Genomic DNA, 19,336 nt, shown 5'->3' on the forward strand with positions numbered 1-19,336 from the left:
ACAACCGGAAGCGTAGTGTGATGAGGTTGCAATGAGTGAGAGCAAGCGAATCGTTCCACTAATGGCGCTAATGCTTTCTGCTCAGTTCAACCCTCGGAGTGCTTAGGAAATGCTGGCTATCATTAGACGTTTACGTTGCGCTAAAGATGCTTCGGAAAGGGCGCGTGATTAGCTGGTGTTAGGGACGTCGTCAAAAGACCCTTTGAAAAATTGATTAAAATATTTAATCCAAGAAACAAATTGATACTTTGTTAGACATAAGTTGTAGAGAAACGTATTAAAAAATAGATTTTCACGATTTTTCATTCCACGACCTTGTGTTCTAGCTATCCACCAAACTGTTCATCGTTTTATGTAATAAATATTTTATGTACAGATAAAATTTCACAATGATAGAAGTTGATTTAGAGCAATTATGGCTAAAATAGTCGAGGCAGTTCAGGTGAACATTACTCAGTGATCCTGACGTCCTGATAGAATCGCTACAATCCGATTAACCATGGAAGAGTATTCTCGACCAGATGGACATTGCTATAGAAAACTCGTTGCCGATGACTCAGATAATGTCGTCTATGAGACAATCATTTTGAATGAGCGGCTCGATATTAAATATCGATATTAGAGGCTCTCTACTGACCTCAAAGTGGCCCTAAGCTTTTTTTTCGGGTAAATCTCTGTCCTTGAGGTTCCACTTCCAGCACTATCAGTTATCATATTTACCACCCACATACACCAGTTGGAAAGAAAATCTGACTTGTCAAGGTCCCGTGTTCTTTGCTTGTTCTTTTTCCGTACTGCTCCAGCCCGACGAAGCCGTGGTTGGGAGGAAATATATTTTATATAAATGGCTTATTATGCTGGCAATATAATCATAAATCATAATAAGCAATGTACGGCTTGATGGAAAGGCACACAGTTTTTCCTCTTCCTGTGCTGGCCACATTCCTCCGGCAGAGCACACGGAGTATTGGATGATTTTATGCTGTGTGCAAACATTTCACAGCAGAACGGAGGACGACATCCGGCTCGAATGTCTCCGCACGGCGAGGGTCAGCGACTTTTGACCATGCTGTGGTACCACACACACCAAACACAAAATCACACATACACATAGAGAAGATGATCATGAAACTTCGTCTTCAAAGACAAATCCACGCAGTTCACGGTTTGTGTGAACCTATGCGAGGTTGTGTGTTCGGTCATTCGTCTTAATGCTGCTGCTGCTGCTGCTGCTGTGACTCCCTCTGCTCACATTCGTCCTTCAAATTGAACGAGTGTGTGTGTTTTTGTGTGTGCGTGTGCATGACGTTTCTTCCTACAGCGCGCACGTCAATTGCGCAATTTCGATCGAGACATTATTTCCCTGCCTTTTTCCACCGGCCTTGCACTGCACAAACTTTTCCTTTGACCTTCCTGCTACACGCTGGAAAAACCGTTCCAGCTGCTTGCCATTCCTGCCCATCCACCCACCCACCCACCAACCCTCTATTTGCTTCATTATCATTTTCCACCCAAAAGGAGCTCGTCCGAAGGAGGTGTGTGAGGCGAAGGGGCGGAAGGCAGGAGAGAGCTTTTCCTTCCGTTGATTGCGCCCTACCAAGCAGTATTTCCCAGGACTGGGACCGGAGGATTGCGGTGGTGGTGGTGGTGAGCAAGGAATTGCTCTTCTCCGTTTTCCCTCCTATTGTGTTTTCCACAACGCTAGCGAGCGGCGTGTGTAGAGCTGTGTTTGTGTGTTAGCTGCACACATACACACCCTACTACATCTCTCGCAAAGGAAAACACGAAACACGTTTTCCGTGTTATTTTTCTTCCATCGTAAAAACCATCGTTTGTAACCTCCATAACAATCTCACACGCACACATACACATGCAGTGTGCACCACGAGGCAAGTCGTGCACACATACGTGGAAAATGGCCAAGCAGGACGATGGTTTTCCACTACCCAACCACACAAGGCACAATATACAATGCCGGGTGAGAACACACATTTGTGCTCATACCCACACACACGCGCCGGGGCAAGATGGCGACAACGACGATGATGTCTCTCCCTCCCCCCCCCCCACCCCTTTTTACGAGGAAAACCACACATAGAACACGTCGCACCCTTCCCCGTGGTGAGATTCTTGTGTGGAAAAGCGGCGAAGAAAATGGCGAGGAGCAAAACAAGCGGAGCACTATTAATTTTCCTTCTATATTGCTTGCTCTCTCTCTCTCACACACATGCACGCTCTCACACTCTAACAGCTCCTACTTCTTCTTTTTGCACCAACGTCATCGTTTTTCCACCCTCTTTTCCACCGTTCTCTTCTCTCACTCTCTTTCTCTCTCTCGTTAAATCTCACCCCAATGCAATATCAAACCCACCCCGTTCGCCGCTTCCCTTCTCTCGACGTTGAAGGCAAACGCGTTTCACTATCGTCATCTTATTTACCCATCTCACCCACCCATTCCACTCCCCTTCGTTCTCGTTCCTTCCGTTTTCCCCGCTTCCTACATCGAGAGGCACCACGAGGACAAGGGAATGGGGTTCCCTATGTACACATAAGCTTTTCATTACTAGACGGAAAATCTCCCCTCGTCTCCTAACCTTCTCCTTCCATCCATCCTCTAAACAATCTACCCCTGGCCACCAAATGGAAAAAAAACATCACGAGCGGCGTCCATTATTTTCCCCTCTAACTCTCTTTGCCACCTTCCTACCCACCGCACTCTTGATTGTGTTTGGCGAACGTATTCATGTGTGTGGATGTGTGTGTGTGTACATAATTCATTATTATTTCCCCTCTTCTCTCCTTGCTCCGACAACACCCACCGCACTGGCACAATACTTTTCGCACTTTTCCACCATTCTAAGTGTCCTTTGCTCCTTCTTTTCGATCCCAGCAACCAACACGTAAACCGGTCGACCGGTGAGCATATCTCAGAAATAGTACGCTCTCTTCTTCTTCTCTCTTTCGCTCGCTTGTGGCGTGGAGGGTTTTCCATCACGCTTGCTGCGATGGGTGCTGTCTAACGTATCCGTTTTACGTCCTCTAGCCGGCTGCGGTGGATTGTGCTGGTAACACACCACGTGCAAAACCGTTACCAACGCACCAAGAGTGCAAAAGAGAGGGTTGGGAGAGAGAGAGAGGGCGAGGGAAATTCTTTTGGGTTACGTCAAAACCAACAACTATCTTTGGTTGTGTAAAGGAACCCCGGCTAACCGAGCCGGGATGAATAAGTGGCAAGAAATGCATTACGCCACACCACACGCACTCCACAAAACGCATTTTTGCTTCGCTTTTCGTTGTTGTTATTTGCTATTAAAGAGAATAATAGCCTTCTAGCAGCACAAAAATATTGGGAGCATTTTTCGTTTTTTCGATGGAGGCTCCTGGTAGCTCATGAAGCAAACGCAAAAAAAACTACCCCTAATTTTCATAAAATCAAAGCGAAACTTCAATTACACCGAGTACACATTACATTGCTATTTAACAAACATGCACACGTACCACGGTAAATAAATTAATATTCTTAAACAAACCGAACTTAGTGGCGAGCGAATAAGGGTGGCAAAATATTCCACAACCAAATCCTTCACTCTCTCTTTCTCTCTCATTCGTCAGCAAATTCGTGTTGAAGCAGTGGAAGTTAAGCCAATCTTTGCGCTGCGATATGGAAGTATGCAAGTAAAGCGCAATTTGGATAACTTTTTTTTTGCCTTTGACTGGAACTGATGCAAAATACAAATATCGCAGTGTTAGCTAGCTAGTGCTGGTTCCGGAAGGTAATATTTATTTTCCCACCCCTCTACACACACATACACAGTTAAAAGTGGAACTAAATCCGGGCGAACGCTAAGAAGAGGTTGTGGTGGCGGCGGTGTCGTCGTGATGAAAATGAAATATTTGGATATAATTTTGCTCTGTGTAAGCAAGCAAGGATGCCGAAGCCCAAATACACCACCGCCGCTCCCACAATACGGTGGAGGAGACCGAGAGACATATCTAGAAAGGGAAAAGCTTCATCTCGTGGCCAATTTTTCATGAGGCATACGTTTTTTTTCCTCCTTCCAGCATCGACCGATAGCGGGTGATAGGAATGCAAGAAGGAGAGAGGGAGTGATAAAGAGCGAGAGGGATAAATAGAGAAGCAAAAAATTAATAAAACAACTTTCCCACTTTCCTCACCAACCCCTCTTCCCTCTCTTCTTTCCGCCATCCAAAAAAAAGACTCGGCTCGGCATTTTGCCGGAGTGCAATATCTCCTCCAATCACTTCCTGGGGAGCATCGGCTTCAGCATCAGTGGCAGCAGCGCACCATCTGCAGCACCGAAAAAGGAAACCGTTCACATGCTAGAGAACACCATCCTTGCCATTTCGTCACACACACACACACACGCACACATACGCTGTACGTAACCTTCATTTGCCGGGCTTAATATTTATTAAAAACAGGCTCCACCGAAATGAGTTGCTTTCTGTCCTTCCCTCGGCTCGATACGGGGGCGGTGATGGTGATGGTTTTGCTTTTAGAAAATTCGGGTCCTGTACGCCACGAGATGAAAACGAGATTATTATTACTTGCCCTTTTTTCCCCCGTCCTGCCTTTTCCCGGGCAATATTCATTCTCATCTCGACGAAAAAAAAAAAATGATGAACGCACACCACACATACCAGAGCCCTTTCGATTTTGATGAATAAACAAATGCAGCAGCAAGTTCATCATCATCATCGTCGTCGTCGCTAAACAAAATAACTTCCCCCCTCAAAACTCCACTTCCAACATCCGGAGGAAAAAAACATCAAGCTTATTTCGAAGGAAAAGAGGTCCCGTTATCCGTCGATCGGCCTCGCACACTTTTCGCTCAGGAAAAGGCACAAAAATTCATCAACGAGAAAAGCCAAAATTACCTTTTCCTTCTGTACACACACTACAATCCACCCTAGGTAAGTAGTAGTTGTAGCAGCCCCAGCACTAGGCGCAACCAGAAAAAAAACACAGTGCGTTGTTGCAGAAAATGCCCTTTTTAGACTGATGAAAAAGTAATACCAAGGGGGGGGTTTTGGTCTTTTTTCTTCCAAAAATTTTCCCTCCCACAGGTGAAGCCACACGGAAGCCCCGAAAAAAGAACTACTAGTAAAGCTAATAATAAATGTCATAAGAAGCGGCCCAACTTTACCTTTATCTCCACGACCTCTGGGATAATCATGGGGGTTGGAGAGATGGATTAACTTTTTTTTCTCTCTCCCCACCACACAAAAAACGATGGAGCACACGGCACAGAGAATGTGTGTGTGTGTGTGTGCTGCTTAAACCAATATCATAAATTATTAAACTTCTATCTTCAAGGCGGGTAAACATTTCCCAGGAAATGGAACGAAAAACCCCCAGACCGAAATGAGATTGATGGAAATCTTCCTTTCCAATTTCAGCAAAGCGAGCGATAAACAAGTTGGCTAAACATTACTCTCCCTAACAGGAGCACGAGCAGGTTGTACTAATAAGTGTCAGGGAAAGCATGTGCTGACTGCCAATAGGAAAATGTTTTTCCTTTAAAAAGCTAAGAGGAAAAACACCTAATTTTCACTCGGAAAGTTTCGGCCTGGGAAGGTTGGCATTATTTGAAATTTTACCTCAGAAAAACCCCAAACTAACAATGAGGCATTCGGAAATGCTTCGACTTGACTTGAAGCTACTGCTGCTGCAAGTTAGTATGGGGGGATGAGGGGTCCTTGAACTCACTCTACATACTCCCTACCAAAACTACGGGCCTTTGTGTGTCTCTCGTTAGCGAAAGTTTAATGAAAACGTAAAACTTTTCACCGAAAAACTCACTCACCAGCCTTGCTGGTTTTGGCTGGGCGGGACTTGGAACTCAACTCGCCGGTTTTTTGTCTCCCGTCCCGAGGTATCCGATTAGCTTAACTTTGGGTTTATAATCAAGTTTTTAATTGAATGTACACACAACCTCAACCGGATCGGGACGCGCGAGATATTTCCGATTGCGAGAATTTCGATTGCGATCACTTACCATTGGCTGTTGCGGCTGATCCTTCATGACTTCGACGCTCGGTTCCGACTTGACGACGATGGACTGATGTTGCTGCTGCTGCTGCTGCTGGAGGTTCCCAGGACCTCCTCCTCCTCCGCCGGGTGGTGGAGCACCTGGTATAGGCGGATGGCGTGCGAGATGATGCTGCAGCTGTGCCTGCTGCTGATGCTGCTGCTGCTGGTGCTGGTGCTGGCTAGGGCCACTTCCTAGCAACACACTGTTGTGGACGCCCGGTGCGGACGCGGTGTTGGCGGCTGTCGGTGGTGCGGCTGTCCCGGTCTGTGCACCGGACACGGTCACCAGTTGCTGTTGGGGCTGCTGCTGCGATTGGTTGCCCTGCACCTGCACATTGGGCGTTGCCGGGGTGCCGGTGGTAGTGTTCGGGGATGGGTGCGGCAGGGAGGCCGGTGCGGGACTGACGGCCGAGTTTTGGGGCACGTTCTTGGGTGTTGCGCCGAGATTCAGTGCCTTGCGACCGCGACCACTCTGTGGGGAGAAGGTAGACAAAACAAAGACCAAAGTTAGTAAATATCATTTTATCAAATAAATTTAAGGAAATAACTAATTAAAAAGAAAACAGAAATTATACTTAAAAAATGTTCTAAACAAGTCAACACAATCATTAAATCCAACGAAAAGCAAACAAGAAAAACAGAGGGTACAAATTGCGACCATGTGCAATTCGCCGCCATGAATCAACCATCCAACGTACGTGGGGAATGAGGAGAACAGCCTTCGCCAGCTTCAGACAACGAAAAATAAAAGGCCGACAGCGGAAACGAGAATGAAAATTTATGGCCCTGAAGAAAAATGCTATTTATTATTGAATTATATTTTTCTAAACCATCCCACACCCGGCTTCGGGGCCCGCGTCCATAAACAGGGGTTGTTTTGGTTGTTGTTGCTGCTGTGGCACACGGGACGAATGGCAGGATTAAATGGCTTTAAAAAATACGCTAAGCCCAAGCGAAAACTAACCCTGCTGCTGCACGGTAAACGATCGAGCGCGATCAGCAGATTGCATGTATGTGAGTGAGAGAGAGAGAGAGGGTGTCAGAGCAAAGAGACTAACCCGAACCCCAGCGCAGTTTTGCGAAAAACGCGCGGGAGAATCTAATAATAGTAAATACTAATTAATGGTATTAATAACAATTCATTCCTTCCTCCGCACTTTTTAACTCAGGGAGGGTAAGAGGTGTCGGCGAAAAAGGTGAGTCTTTGCCACACACAAACACACACAAAATGCACCACGACCTTAAGCGCAGCACACAAAGCGTTGCAACGGAGCAGAGGAAAGTCTCCTATAATAAACGGTCTTGTTGGAGCGACAACGAGACACAAGGGTGAAGGGATGGATTTGGGGGGAGCGTACGGAAGGGGTGCAAATTGTAAGGAACGGTACCATAACCGAGCACGACTTAGACGAGGAGATGGATGGGGGAGTCTTCGCCTTAATTATCGTTATTATTCATCCGTTATCTTGGCAAGAGACCTCAAAACTACGGCACAGCGAAGAAGGAGCACTCCAATAGGACGCTCGCAACATTGAACCTTCATCGGTGTCGGTCTTTCGCAACGAGCACAATCCATGCCAAAACCACCGTCACCATCACCACCCCACGCGGAAAACAATTCCCCCTCTCCGCCCCCTTTTTGTTGGAGAGGCTCATTGTTTCGTAATGCACCAAAATCACCGCTAGATGGCGGACGCATCGGAAGGGAGAAGAGGAACAGCAAGCGCGTGAAAGAGAGAGAGAGAGAGAGAGAGCGAGAGCGAGAGTGTGCGGAGGTTTTGGAAAATTTGACTCTTTACGGACCATTAATTTATTTGGCAATCAATTTTCGACTCACACACACACACACACAGGTACGACTTGTCCAACTTTCGTCCACACGTCTAGCTCTGTATAGAAGGCGAAGGGACATTCGTGGAGACAAGATGGTGGCGCACGCAGTTATGGAAAGTTTATGCGAATACGCCGGAAAAACCTTCCCCTCTGGCCGCACTCCTCAACAACCCCCGGGGCCTTTGTCGTGTCCGCAATTGAAAGACATGCCGCCATTTTCGGAATGTCGGAGCAATGGCGAGTGATTTACCGTGTTCCATGTTGACCGCCGGCCTGTGTGTCGTCGGTGTGCAAATTCGTTTTGCGGTGGAAAATATTTCAAACACCAAATAAGGGAAAGCGGTACGCTGTTCTAAAGCATCCTTCTAATTGATGATTCTACCGGCTAAAGCAGCGAGCAGCACTATTTGCCGTATGTCCTTAGAAGTGGAAACTGCTTGTCCACATAGAGAGTATGGGTGTGTGTGTGTAGCACACTAAATGCATGATGCCGTGAGGGCCAATATTTGAAAGGTCCCGTCGCCGTCGTCGTCATCCTCGGCGTCGTGTTTCGCTGCTCTCTTGCAGTGTAAACATCAACCAAATTATGCTGGCAGTTCAAACCGAGAGCTGACACACACACACACACCAGCGCACGGATGGCGCCATCTGCGGTACACGATGACGAAGCAGAACCCCCCGGTTCTTCCCGAAAAGTGTATGTGAGGCGGACATTTCCTTCTCATCAGCGGGTTGATTGTTGTTGTTTAGTGTGGCGGAATGGGGCGGATTGGATGACGGTGTGCTATAGAAGGGTATCCATCATCATCAACATCGGCCCACCACCATCATGATGACGATGATGATGATGATGATGTTGCTTGCGTAAACACAATTCCTTCCTTGATTGCTTGAATTTCTGAGCGACTGCGAGAGATCTCCCAAACCGAATTCTTCCTGTTTTTTTGGCCACCCATCTAAAGAACACTATTTGAGTCTTCCCCAAACCTAACCTCATTCTACACACGTGTTTGTCTTCCCTTTGTATGGTAACACTCCGTCGCCCTGCCATCCTTTTCCCCACAGGCTGGAATGTGTTGAAGGCAATTAGGCTCGGAAGGTTCCGTCGTGATGATGTCCCAGAAAACAGGAAATGCTCCTCTATTTACGTGTGTGCGTGTGTTTGTGTACATGTGGAGCTCTCCCAAAAATGGGGAAAATTTGCATACCGTTGCTATAAACAAAACCCCGAAAAAACAACGACAAGGATCGGTTTTCGTCCGCAAAATTCAAGGAAGAAAAACTGTCTAATTACTTCCATCTGCCGGGCGCAATTGGGGATTTTTGTACGCTCGTCGGTTTTTGAGTTACTTTCATTAAGGGCGAGGAAAGTTTTTGATTAGAATTTTCGTCCTCGCCCGTCCTGTGCCTACTAAACAGGATCCTCCTCTGTCCTGTGTTTGATTCTGTACTGTGAATTTGTAAATTGGACTTCCGCACTAGCAAGTCACTGTTGAGTGTAGAGAGAGAGAGAGTTCGACCTTACACACACAGACATTCCGTAGTAAATCATCTCTCTGCTGCCGCTACACTGCCCGCCACACGTTCTTCAACTTCAACCAGCTCAAAGATCAAGACCCTGGGAATGCTTGCAAAGTCATTAATTATTTCCCCAAAAGCGTTGTGTTACTCATGGCAACGAGCTCCCCCATTGATTAGAGACAGGCTGGCGTTAGAGGAACGCAGAAGGTCCATTTTGGACGACAGTTTTCGGCCACGGCAACTCCAACTTTACCTCTCACCATGGCAACCTCCTTCAGGACATTGTAAGGGCGTGTGTTGTTGTAATTAACTTTCCCAAACTCCCAATCGACATCATGTTTGGCCGCACCAAAACAACCAGGTGGTGCCGATCCGATGTTAAAATAAAAATAATACAAAATTAGGAACATAAATATAATGTTTGCTGTTGCTCGGAGTCGCGGCCACAAACAAATACCTCTTCTTCCACACACACACACACACGCAATCGAAATGACATGAAAACGACAAAACAACAACAAAGTATGGCCAGGTTTGTAGCGCTAATGATCGGGAAACGATATCCTCCGCCTCTTCTATCCCGCAGCAGGAAGGCGATGGTGCGTTTGCGGAGGCCGGGAGACCAGCAGCTGAAGCCGGGAGGCCGCCCCCTTCAGCTCATTAGCGCAGGAAAATGGGAATTTGGCCTCGAGTGCTCGACATCTTGACACCGGACAACCGGAGAGCGGGTAAATGAAGGAAGGGCAACGGGAAAGTGTGTGTGCCGTTGTGTATCTCGGTGTGCTCCACTCGCACCTAAGCCCCGAGGAGTTGGGGAAGAACACGGGTCAATGTTTAACAAACGATCGAACAAGTACACAGAAAATCCACCTCGTCTCCTCGTTGTTTTTTTCTGTCCTCGCAAGGCTTTTCGGGATCAGGCACGATTAACGGAGCGGAGGACAGCAGAGTATGGGTGCGACGGTCAACATATTTATATTTTTGCCCGTAATGATGCTCCACCAACCACCCTCCACTTCAACGGGGTTTTCTGGTTTGGGCTGTGGTTGATAAATGATTTTTCACACTTGGCCAGGAAAATACAGCCCGAGGGAGTCAGTATTGTGCCTCAAAGCTTGATTAAAGCCGTACAAACGGTGCTCCATAAAACGTCATCCATCAATCACGCCAACGAAAACAGGTAAAAAATAATGAGCATTTCTACAAACACAACATGCGACTCAATTTTTATTATGCGCTTTTCTCTAATGATACGATGGTCTGCATAGGTAAGACCACCCCTCCCGCTTGCAACTGGTGAAGCCAAACAAACGCTCATAAACTCCATTTCCCATACGGCAAAGGTCATCCCGGACGGGAAAGCCACTGTCATGCATGACAAACACGTGTCACACCACGTGGTGAGTGCCGCTTACGTTATGACCTGATTCACTTCTTCAGACCCTTTCGCTGATGGGTCAAAATGGCGAACGAAAAAAAAAAAAACTCCAAGAAAAGTCCTTAAATTAAACACCAATTTATCATTCCGTCCTTGAACTGGGGAAGGAGACAACGGCCGCCCTTTTTCACTAAACGTTTGACCTCATTTACCTCCTCCTAGGCCGGTGTGGCACACCTGGGCCGAATCGTGGTGACTCCCGCCCCCCCAAGGAGATTTCTTTCCCTCGTGTTGCAGAAGCACGCACGGCCAAAGAGGTGTATAATAAAAGACAAAACTTTTGTCAAGAGTCCTCATTTGCCTTCTGCGCTGTTGTTTCGGCAGGGGGTTGTCTTCTTCGTCGAATTTAGAATGCGAAAAAATAATAATAACGAACCTTCCTCGCAAAAGGTCGTTTGCTGTCATAACAACGGAAGCAGGTGGAACTCATCATCATCAACGTCCCCACGAACTCATATCCCTAAGCCCCCCACAGCAAACACACAGCGGCAGCAGCTGCGTCGTTTTCGCGCGACTCCTATCGATCCAACACACAACGCACAGAGAGCACCCGCTTCCAAAAGAACTTGAAGTCATCGGGACAACAGCAAACTAGCAAAAAAACCTGGGTTGAAAATAAAACAGATTATATTGATGTCCGACTGGGTGAGTGTGTGTCCGTGTTGTCCAATAAATTGCTCAAATTCTTTATGCACCACGAAAAATGCGTACCTTCTCTCTGAAGGATTCGGCAACCGAACCGTGACCTACAAGCAAACCTCTTACGCCGATAAGCCAGAAAAAAAAGATCCAGCAATAACTTTGAACCCTTTTTCTTGCTTTCTTGCCGACTGTTTATGTCTACGGCAGTAAGCGCGAAAACACAAAAAAAAAAACAGCTTCTTTAAGTCTCAGTTGCCACAAACATCCAAGGGCGAGGCACTGCCAGAACCCTTCGGCAAATGGCCTGCAAATCGTGCATAGCGTAAAGAATTAAAGAAAAACCTGTTGGACATCATCCGGCGCGTCCTTCATCGGCACAACTTTTTCCCCGGTTTTTTTTTGTTTCAAGGGATGCTGCTTCCTTCTGCCACAGATTTGCCAACGAGGAAAACCATTAAAAAAACACACAAACCCTAACGACTGAGCTTGGGAAAAGTAGCAGAGCAAGAGTGAGAGAAAAAAGCCTCCCCGACCGGTCTTTTACTGCCCTAGGGGCAAGTCATAAGGACTTTTCCTTCGGTATCGAATCGGTATAAATTACGGATCGTAGTAAAAAGATTACGCATTCCTTGAAGCGACCGTACCCTCAAACGGTCACGGTCACGGATCGTTTCCATATCGCACGGTGCGGTCCCTTTAACGGTCAGCGCTAAATATGATACGCAAACGACAACCCCCTGCAGGAAGGAAAAGCATGAATGGGGCGACCTTCCTTTTTCCGACGAGTGAGAAAGAGAGAGAGAGAGAGAGAGAGGGAGAAGAAACACCACCACCAATCTATTTATAAAGTTAAGTACATAATCGTCCCAAAAACTTGTGTCTTGTTGTGACTTTGAGCCGGGGGGCCGGCCGGTCGGCCGGGTTGTCGTCCAGGGATACCCCGATTTTCCGGTCAAAACCATTCAATCGTTGTTATCCCCGCGGGAACAAGTCCGGGCAGGTTCGAGCCAAGCCTCCTCCACATCTTAAGCTACGTCCCAACTTTCTTCGTTTTTCGACTCCGGGTGTCCCACCTTTAGGGGTTTGGGAAAGTTCCTTTTTTTCGGTTCTCCCATCCCCCGTAAAGAAAATAGACACTTTTTTCCGGGAAAAGGGATCGGAATTTTGCTTGGCCCACAAACGGTGAAGCCCAGTCAAAACAAATACAAGACTACTAGCGGGGCCGATTTCTTCTGTTTTTTTTTTCAACTAGCAATGCCGGCCCGCTGTGATCAGCTGTGATTGTTTTTAATTCATTCATCCGGTTTAGGAGATTATGAATGAAAAGGTGGTTTCGAAGGCGATGGGAATCACCGGGGACAAATGTAGCTGCTATCGATGGTTCGTAGAAGGAACCGAGAATGGACAGTAATAGCAATGAAAATTGTCAATATTGAATTTAAACTTGGGTAACCTCGGTCGCGGCACCAAATGTTTTTATTCGTCATTCTTAGCAGAATCACAAAAATTGTTCGCTAGTTTTTGTTCCCCAGATGCAGCTCGAATTCCACATGATTGCATGCTGGTCATGGTCACTAAATATTATTTCAAAATTCCCAATCTCGTTTCATTCAGAACGCAAATGGTATTGACGCGCAAAACAGCTGATCCCGAGTTCAAGTGAAATCGAGAGCGATCTCCGAACCTTCCCCGAACCTGCCAACGAGCGTGCCACCTGCTGTTGCAATTGCAATAAACACATGCGATAAATGCGATTCTCAACCTCAATGCACACATACACACCTTCCAAGCTCCGAAAAGCACGTGTATATTTTAATTGATAACGTACGCACACACCAAACCTGGCCGGAGGCTGGAACAACCGTGCACCCCGCCACGGTCACACAAACACAGCCCTTCGATTCGTAAAACCACACGCCAAAATCCTCGCCAAATTACGGGACCTTCCTTTGCCCCATGAGCAAACACACACACTCTCTCCCTCTCTCTGTCTCTCTCTTTCCCTCTCTCACACAACACGCTATCACATTTAATTCGCAGCTTGTTTTCATTCACAACGCATACACCAACATCGGTGCATCGTCGATAGGGGAATGAGTCCGTTTTTTCGCTCGCTTTGGCCACCCATTACCGCCGCGGCCTTTCGTCAGTTATTCTTTACTTTCGAATTGATATTTATATACACATGGATGCATGCATATTTTAATCTGTTTCCCTTTTTGCTGACCTTGCCCCATCCATGCACACACACACACACACACACACACACAACAGCATCAGCATCACCGGCTCATGCTGTGTTGCGGCAGTTGTCACACCGGACCCCGGACAAGCACCAAGCACCGAAACTGCACTTTATTTATTTTCCCCGTGCCGTTTGGCCAGGCAAGCACACAGCGCTTCATTCATTGATACATTTCATTCATACATTCTGACATTGGGAAAGGGGGACCGGCCCTACACCCAATGAGGTGGAGGGGGTTGTGGTTTTTCAATTCCAATGCAGTATCACTCTTCTCTGTCTCATGCAAGCACACTACTCATCCGACTGCAGCAAACGCGCTAACAAAACAAATAAAAATCCGAGCGCACGAGCGCTCATCGTGGCGTGGCGTGGCCAGCAACCGCGCAAACACTCATCGCACGCGATCATCATCATCAACGGCAACAACACACCGGTTCGATTCATTCCCAGCGTGTTGGGGACTGGAAACTCGATGAAAGCCGGGCGCGCGGGTTGTATATCGAAAATTGGATTCAAATTGATTGCCACTTCCGCTTCTCGAATCTCCAAAGAGCGGGCGGGTGGGAGATGGATGGGGAGCTGGGGGGGTGGGGCGTGGGCCCGCATCATGTCACCTTTACCACCACTTGTGTGTCATACCGAACCACCGTCGTTGTGGGGTATTTGCATGAAATAATTTCGGATGAGTTCATGTCGCGTGCTCGCTCGATTGGCTGCTTGCGAGAGAAATTTACACCACAAAGCTCCCCTCCGCATCTTCAACTCCCCCCTTTTTCGGTTCATTCATACACACACAGTCACACTCGTGAGATGGAGTTGAGGGGTTGTTATTGTTACTGGTGGTGGTTTCAGGGGGGCTTGCGCTTTCCCTACCGTTCAGGCAGCCAGCCATTCGGGCCATTTTCGGAAAGTGTTAAATGTTATAATCTGATTCGCACCAGCACAACACAGAAGGGCACACGATCAACAGATTGTTATGAGGAACGCGAGATACGGAGGAATGGGGCACACCGAATCATCCGGCCGAATTCGCGGGCGCGCGCGACCGCGACCGTTTATTTATGGTTGGTATTATCGGTATTTATCGTCGATTGGCGGTCTCTGATGGAATTACGATGCATGATGAGGCGGATATGTGTTCGGTGGGAAAGTGACACCCGGATTGGAGAGATGGGGGGAAAATCGACACACTTCTCTCACACTACAGCTAATGAAGTCACACGCACGCACAGGTGACAACACACGCATCGAGAGCAGTTGATTGGGGAGCGCGATTAAAGGCCTATCATTAACCAGCGCGGGGTTGATGATGCTGTTGAATGAAGGACACAAGAGTAATGCACTGCAATGCAGGTTCGGTGCATGCAAAAGTGGTGCGACAGCAACCGTATCATTATCTTTCTGACTGATGAGTTGGATTTTTTTTATCTTTTGGGAGCGAACGAATACGCTGCGGGAGTTTAAATTTGAATTTTATTATTTGGATCGCAATTATTATTTAAAATCAAAATTTAAATATTTAGATAGGAGAATAAATGGCTTAAAAATATTCAAAAAAATTCTTAAGCCCTCATCAAACACAACAACAAAATTCAAAACGGAAAGCTTTACTTTGTACGTGCGTGTCAACAGTTTACAATACAAAGGACATGAATAGGAATAAAAACACACTCACACACACACACCCGCTTTTCGATTTCAAACTGTTCTACAATGTTGTGGAACGGCTCAAAACCCCAATCAAAACATACCGAACCGTTGCAGCTGCAAACACGGTTCCTCGGAAAGGTCGGAAAAACCTCCTCCCGGTATGTAAATATATGCTCTCAATTTATTTCGGCACATGCGATTGCCGTCAACCACCAACCAACCTGGGGGATGCATTCTAACCGCAGCAAACACACTCACACACACACACACACACACACACACACACACACACAGACAGAATGTCACCACACCAATTGAACGTGATGGTGAAGCTCACTCGGCTTTCGACAGTCCAGGGGAAAAAAAGAACGGTCGGACGTATCCAGTTGATGATTGGTTGGTCTGTCCTGCGGGCGGTGATTGCACCTCAGCAGTATCGGAAAAGTGATATACCCAAATGGAATATTGCTTCCATTCTTTCCACACACACACACACACACACACACACACAAAAAATGGTTTGGTTTCGACGATTAATTGAACCCTTTTCTAGGAGCGTTGTGGCGTACGTTCCCTTTCGATTGGTTGTCGATCGAAAAATCCATCCACAGCAGCAGCGTGCATCAGCATGACAAGCGCCCGAATAGCAAATCATTGGAAAATTGTCATCTCATACCCGGCCATTTTTTTGCTGCCCAAATGGCGATGAGTAATCGTTTTCCGCACCTATCAATAAAAACCGAGCACATTGCACCGGAACCCCGTCATCAAATGCAATCGTCGGGGCAGGGATTTTTTTTTCACCGCTTTGTTTTGAGTTCTTTTCCTTTTGTATTGTGTCTCGTGGTCCCTTTGTGTCTCCTCCGGGTGCGGTGGGTGCACCGTAACGGTTGTGCAACGTGGTGGTGTATCATACACATCGTCATCATACGGCGACGCAATTACGTTTCTATTTCTGTTCCCCAAGTGCAGGTGCAGGTGCAGTGATGGAGAGGACTTAGCTCTGTTGCACGCTGATGGGGGCAAAAGCGATTTAACACCCACAATTAGCTTTTCCAAAGGCAATCGATATTGATTTTTTTAGCTATCTATTAGACTCTCTCTCTCTGTGATGAACGAATGGTGCAAAGAACGAATTCTTCTTCAAGGTTGCATAAGTTAAGGCGCGGATCATTATGTAAATAAAACCATTCCTTCTCTTCCATCACTTATTTTTAGCATTAAATCCTAATGAAGGCCCTATTCATTGCTTTAAAACAATTAATTTCATTTGTAGCGCAACAGCAAACGCTTCGTTTCCTACGAATCCCTCTCCCAGCGCCACAGCTGCAAAATGCATCTTTGACATGATAGACATGAGCTGACGTCGAAACGAACGCACCTTGGCCTTCCCGGAGAACGTCCCGTTAATTGAAACGTCATTTCTGTCGAATTGGGGAAAAACCCCCCGAAAACTCGGAACCTCAGGAGGAAGGTTTCTACGGTCGAACTAATTAAATTCAAACACACAAGCCCCCGCTAGCCATCCGACTGGAAGTCTGGAAAAGGCACCAGCATGAGGCACGCTTTTTGGAAGACCCCGGACGGAGGACACCGGTGGACAGGAAAATTGAATCCTTTATCCTTTTCGTTCGAGGAAGCCTGCTAAGGCCGTGTTGTCCAGGCTGTGGGATTGGAGCATATGAGCTGTGAGTGGATGCACTGCTGCACGAGATAAATCAAATTGGATTTGGTGCATTTTGGCGGAGAGATGACTGTGTGCGTGTGATAACCCTGGTCCAGAAGAACACCAGACAAGAACTAAAATGAAACTATTTCCCTTGTTTTGCCGAAAACCCTCCAACGCCAGCCCTTATTGAGAAATATTAAAATTATGCCGGCCAGGACACCTAGCGGCCAGGTGTTTTTAAGCCTGCTGGATACACAACACAATCACGTCTCTCTCGTTAGGCGACTGTGGCGGTAAGGGCAAAATTAGAAAACAACAAGAGATGATCCTGCCCAACGGGTGGAGAGCCTACGAAAAACACTCACCACACCACCAGCGTTCCGGCCGAACAGGACGTTCTGCATTTGGATTCAATATTATATATAGACACATCCAGCCGAAAGATGCACCGAGCCAGATAATGCAAACGCACGCAGGAAAAGCCATTATTGGATGGCGCTTGTGACTCCATCCATCGTCTGTATGGATCTTCTCCTGCTCCGGCATGGAAGGGGAGGCGCAAAACGAGGAATTTCAATTAACGCGCCACTGTACCGGACACCGGCTAGAGGTGCGAGAGTGTGCCTGGCTTTGTGACAGCACCCTAGTCGTCGTCGTCGTCGTCGTCGTAGTCCGACAACATCCGGTAAGATGTGAAACGCGGTGTGCTGTCCCAACATATAATTTAAAAGCACAAGCGCAGGGACGGGAATTTGTGCGTGTACGCATCCGGATAGATTGCGGGGTTTGCGAAAGAGAATAGCCGTTTTCGGGTATGCGAGAGATCGTTTTCCATACACAACAGTGATCGTAGGTTTGTCCCCAAACACAAGTTGGGTTGGGGGGAGGAGGGGGTTTGGTTAATCGCATCTCGACCAAACGTACTTTCATTTTCCCATCCCTCGGTGCTGGCCAGTTCTAGCAGCCAATAATGGCCAGCTAGCCACCACCAGAGGACATGCATCGGGTGTCCCGGTGTTGCCGATTCCACCTTCAGACACTCGCAAAAAGCCCAGCCCAGATCCCGTGTTTTCGGCTGTGGGAGTGGGTGAGGGATTTTAGATTATAATTTTCCTTTTGAACTGAAAATTTATGCTGCCATAGCTAGATTGCTTCGGCCCGTACGTAATGCTGTATGGCTGTGCACGGGCACCGGAACAAGCAAGCAGCAGTAGATCGTGATTTAAATTATTTATCGAAACACATACACACACACAGCCAGTTGTGGCCAGTCCAGCAGCAGCAGCAGCAGCAGAAGTACATTAGAGCTGGTGCATCATTCGTGGCGCTGGATGTACTCTTAAATATTCGATTGCATATTAGCTTCCAAAGTCGTACGCTTCCAAGCGTACGAGTGAGTTGGTGGTTTGAAATGAACCAATAAATTGTGCCTCTGTATGCAGGCAGAGTAGAGTAAGTTTCCAATTCTAAAAAGCAATCATAAGAAATACATTTCATTCCCTATTTTTTGCTTTGGACAGCTGCCTTTAGGCAATTTTGCAATATTTACAGATCAAAATTAGACTTCTCATTAGACGGGAGCGTTTTTTTCTCCGGAAAATTTTGATTGAAATGCTTCCAAGAATCCATACCGAAGCTTTCATTTGATGTTCGCCTTTCCCCCCTACTTACAGTACCGAAACGGAACTCTATTAGCATGCGTAGTAATCATAACTAAAGAAGGAGAGCCACTAACCGATTTCTTGTCGCTTACCTAGAGAAATTGGAAGAGAAGAGAAGAGAAAAACAAATCCATTAATACATCGCTCAATTTATAGCAAAAATAAGGAAACAATCATTCTGCAAGTACAACCAGCCACCCGATCGCCCTATGTTACGCTCACGCAGCACAAATTAATGAATGAAACCCCGTAATCCGATTGTGGAAAACTCATCCGGCAATGAAAAAGCGGGGGGAAATCGACCCCGTGGAGAGAAAGAGAGGAAAAAAACGGGCGAAAACCCACCGGCAAAGTTGGTCCACCAGCAGCACCAGCGGAAGGGCGTTTGTTAGGTGTTAACGAAATTCTTCTGGCGCCATCAACAACTTTCTTCGCCCAAACAGCAACCGACCGACGACGGGTGACGGAAGTGTGAGATGGAAAATAAGGCGGATGATTGTAAGGAATTTACTAGACCACCCCCCCCCCCCCCCCCCCCCCCCTGCACGCACGCAGTAACAAACGATTCGCAAAAAAGGAGGCCAAACTTTCTAGACAACCTCCTGTGCCATATCCCGTCCGT

At 47.0% G+C, this 19,336-nt stretch overlaps 1 protein-coding gene across 6 annotated transcripts in view; it reads right to left on the reverse strand.

The window, feature by feature from the left end:
* LOC118510262 (DNA N6-methyl adenine demethylase) overlaps positions 1 to 19,336 on the reverse strand; it is a 151,264-nt gene that overhangs the window by 14,319 nt on the left and 117,609 nt on the right. For 3 of the 6 annotated variants that reach the window (XM_036051850.1, XM_036051848.1, XM_036051847.1), the window contains 2 exons: positions 18,789 to 18,806; positions 6,021 to 6,527 (listed from right to left, as the gene is read on the reverse strand). In XM_036051850.1, the coding sequence (XP_035907743.1) occupies positions 6,021 to 6,527; positions 18,789 to 18,806 (525 nt within the window). The remainder of the gene's footprint in view (positions 1 to 6,020; positions 6,528 to 18,788; positions 18,807 to 19,336) is intronic. The other 3 variants (XM_036051852.1, XM_036051849.1, XM_036051851.1) reach the window with 1 other exon arrangement.

This window comes from Anopheles stephensi, chromosome 3, assembly GCF_013141755.1.
Source record: "Anopheles stephensi strain Indian chromosome 3, UCI_ANSTEP_V1.0, whole genome shotgun sequence".
Lineage (NCBI taxonomy): Eukaryota > Metazoa > Arthropoda > Insecta > Diptera > Culicidae > Anopheles > Anopheles stephensi.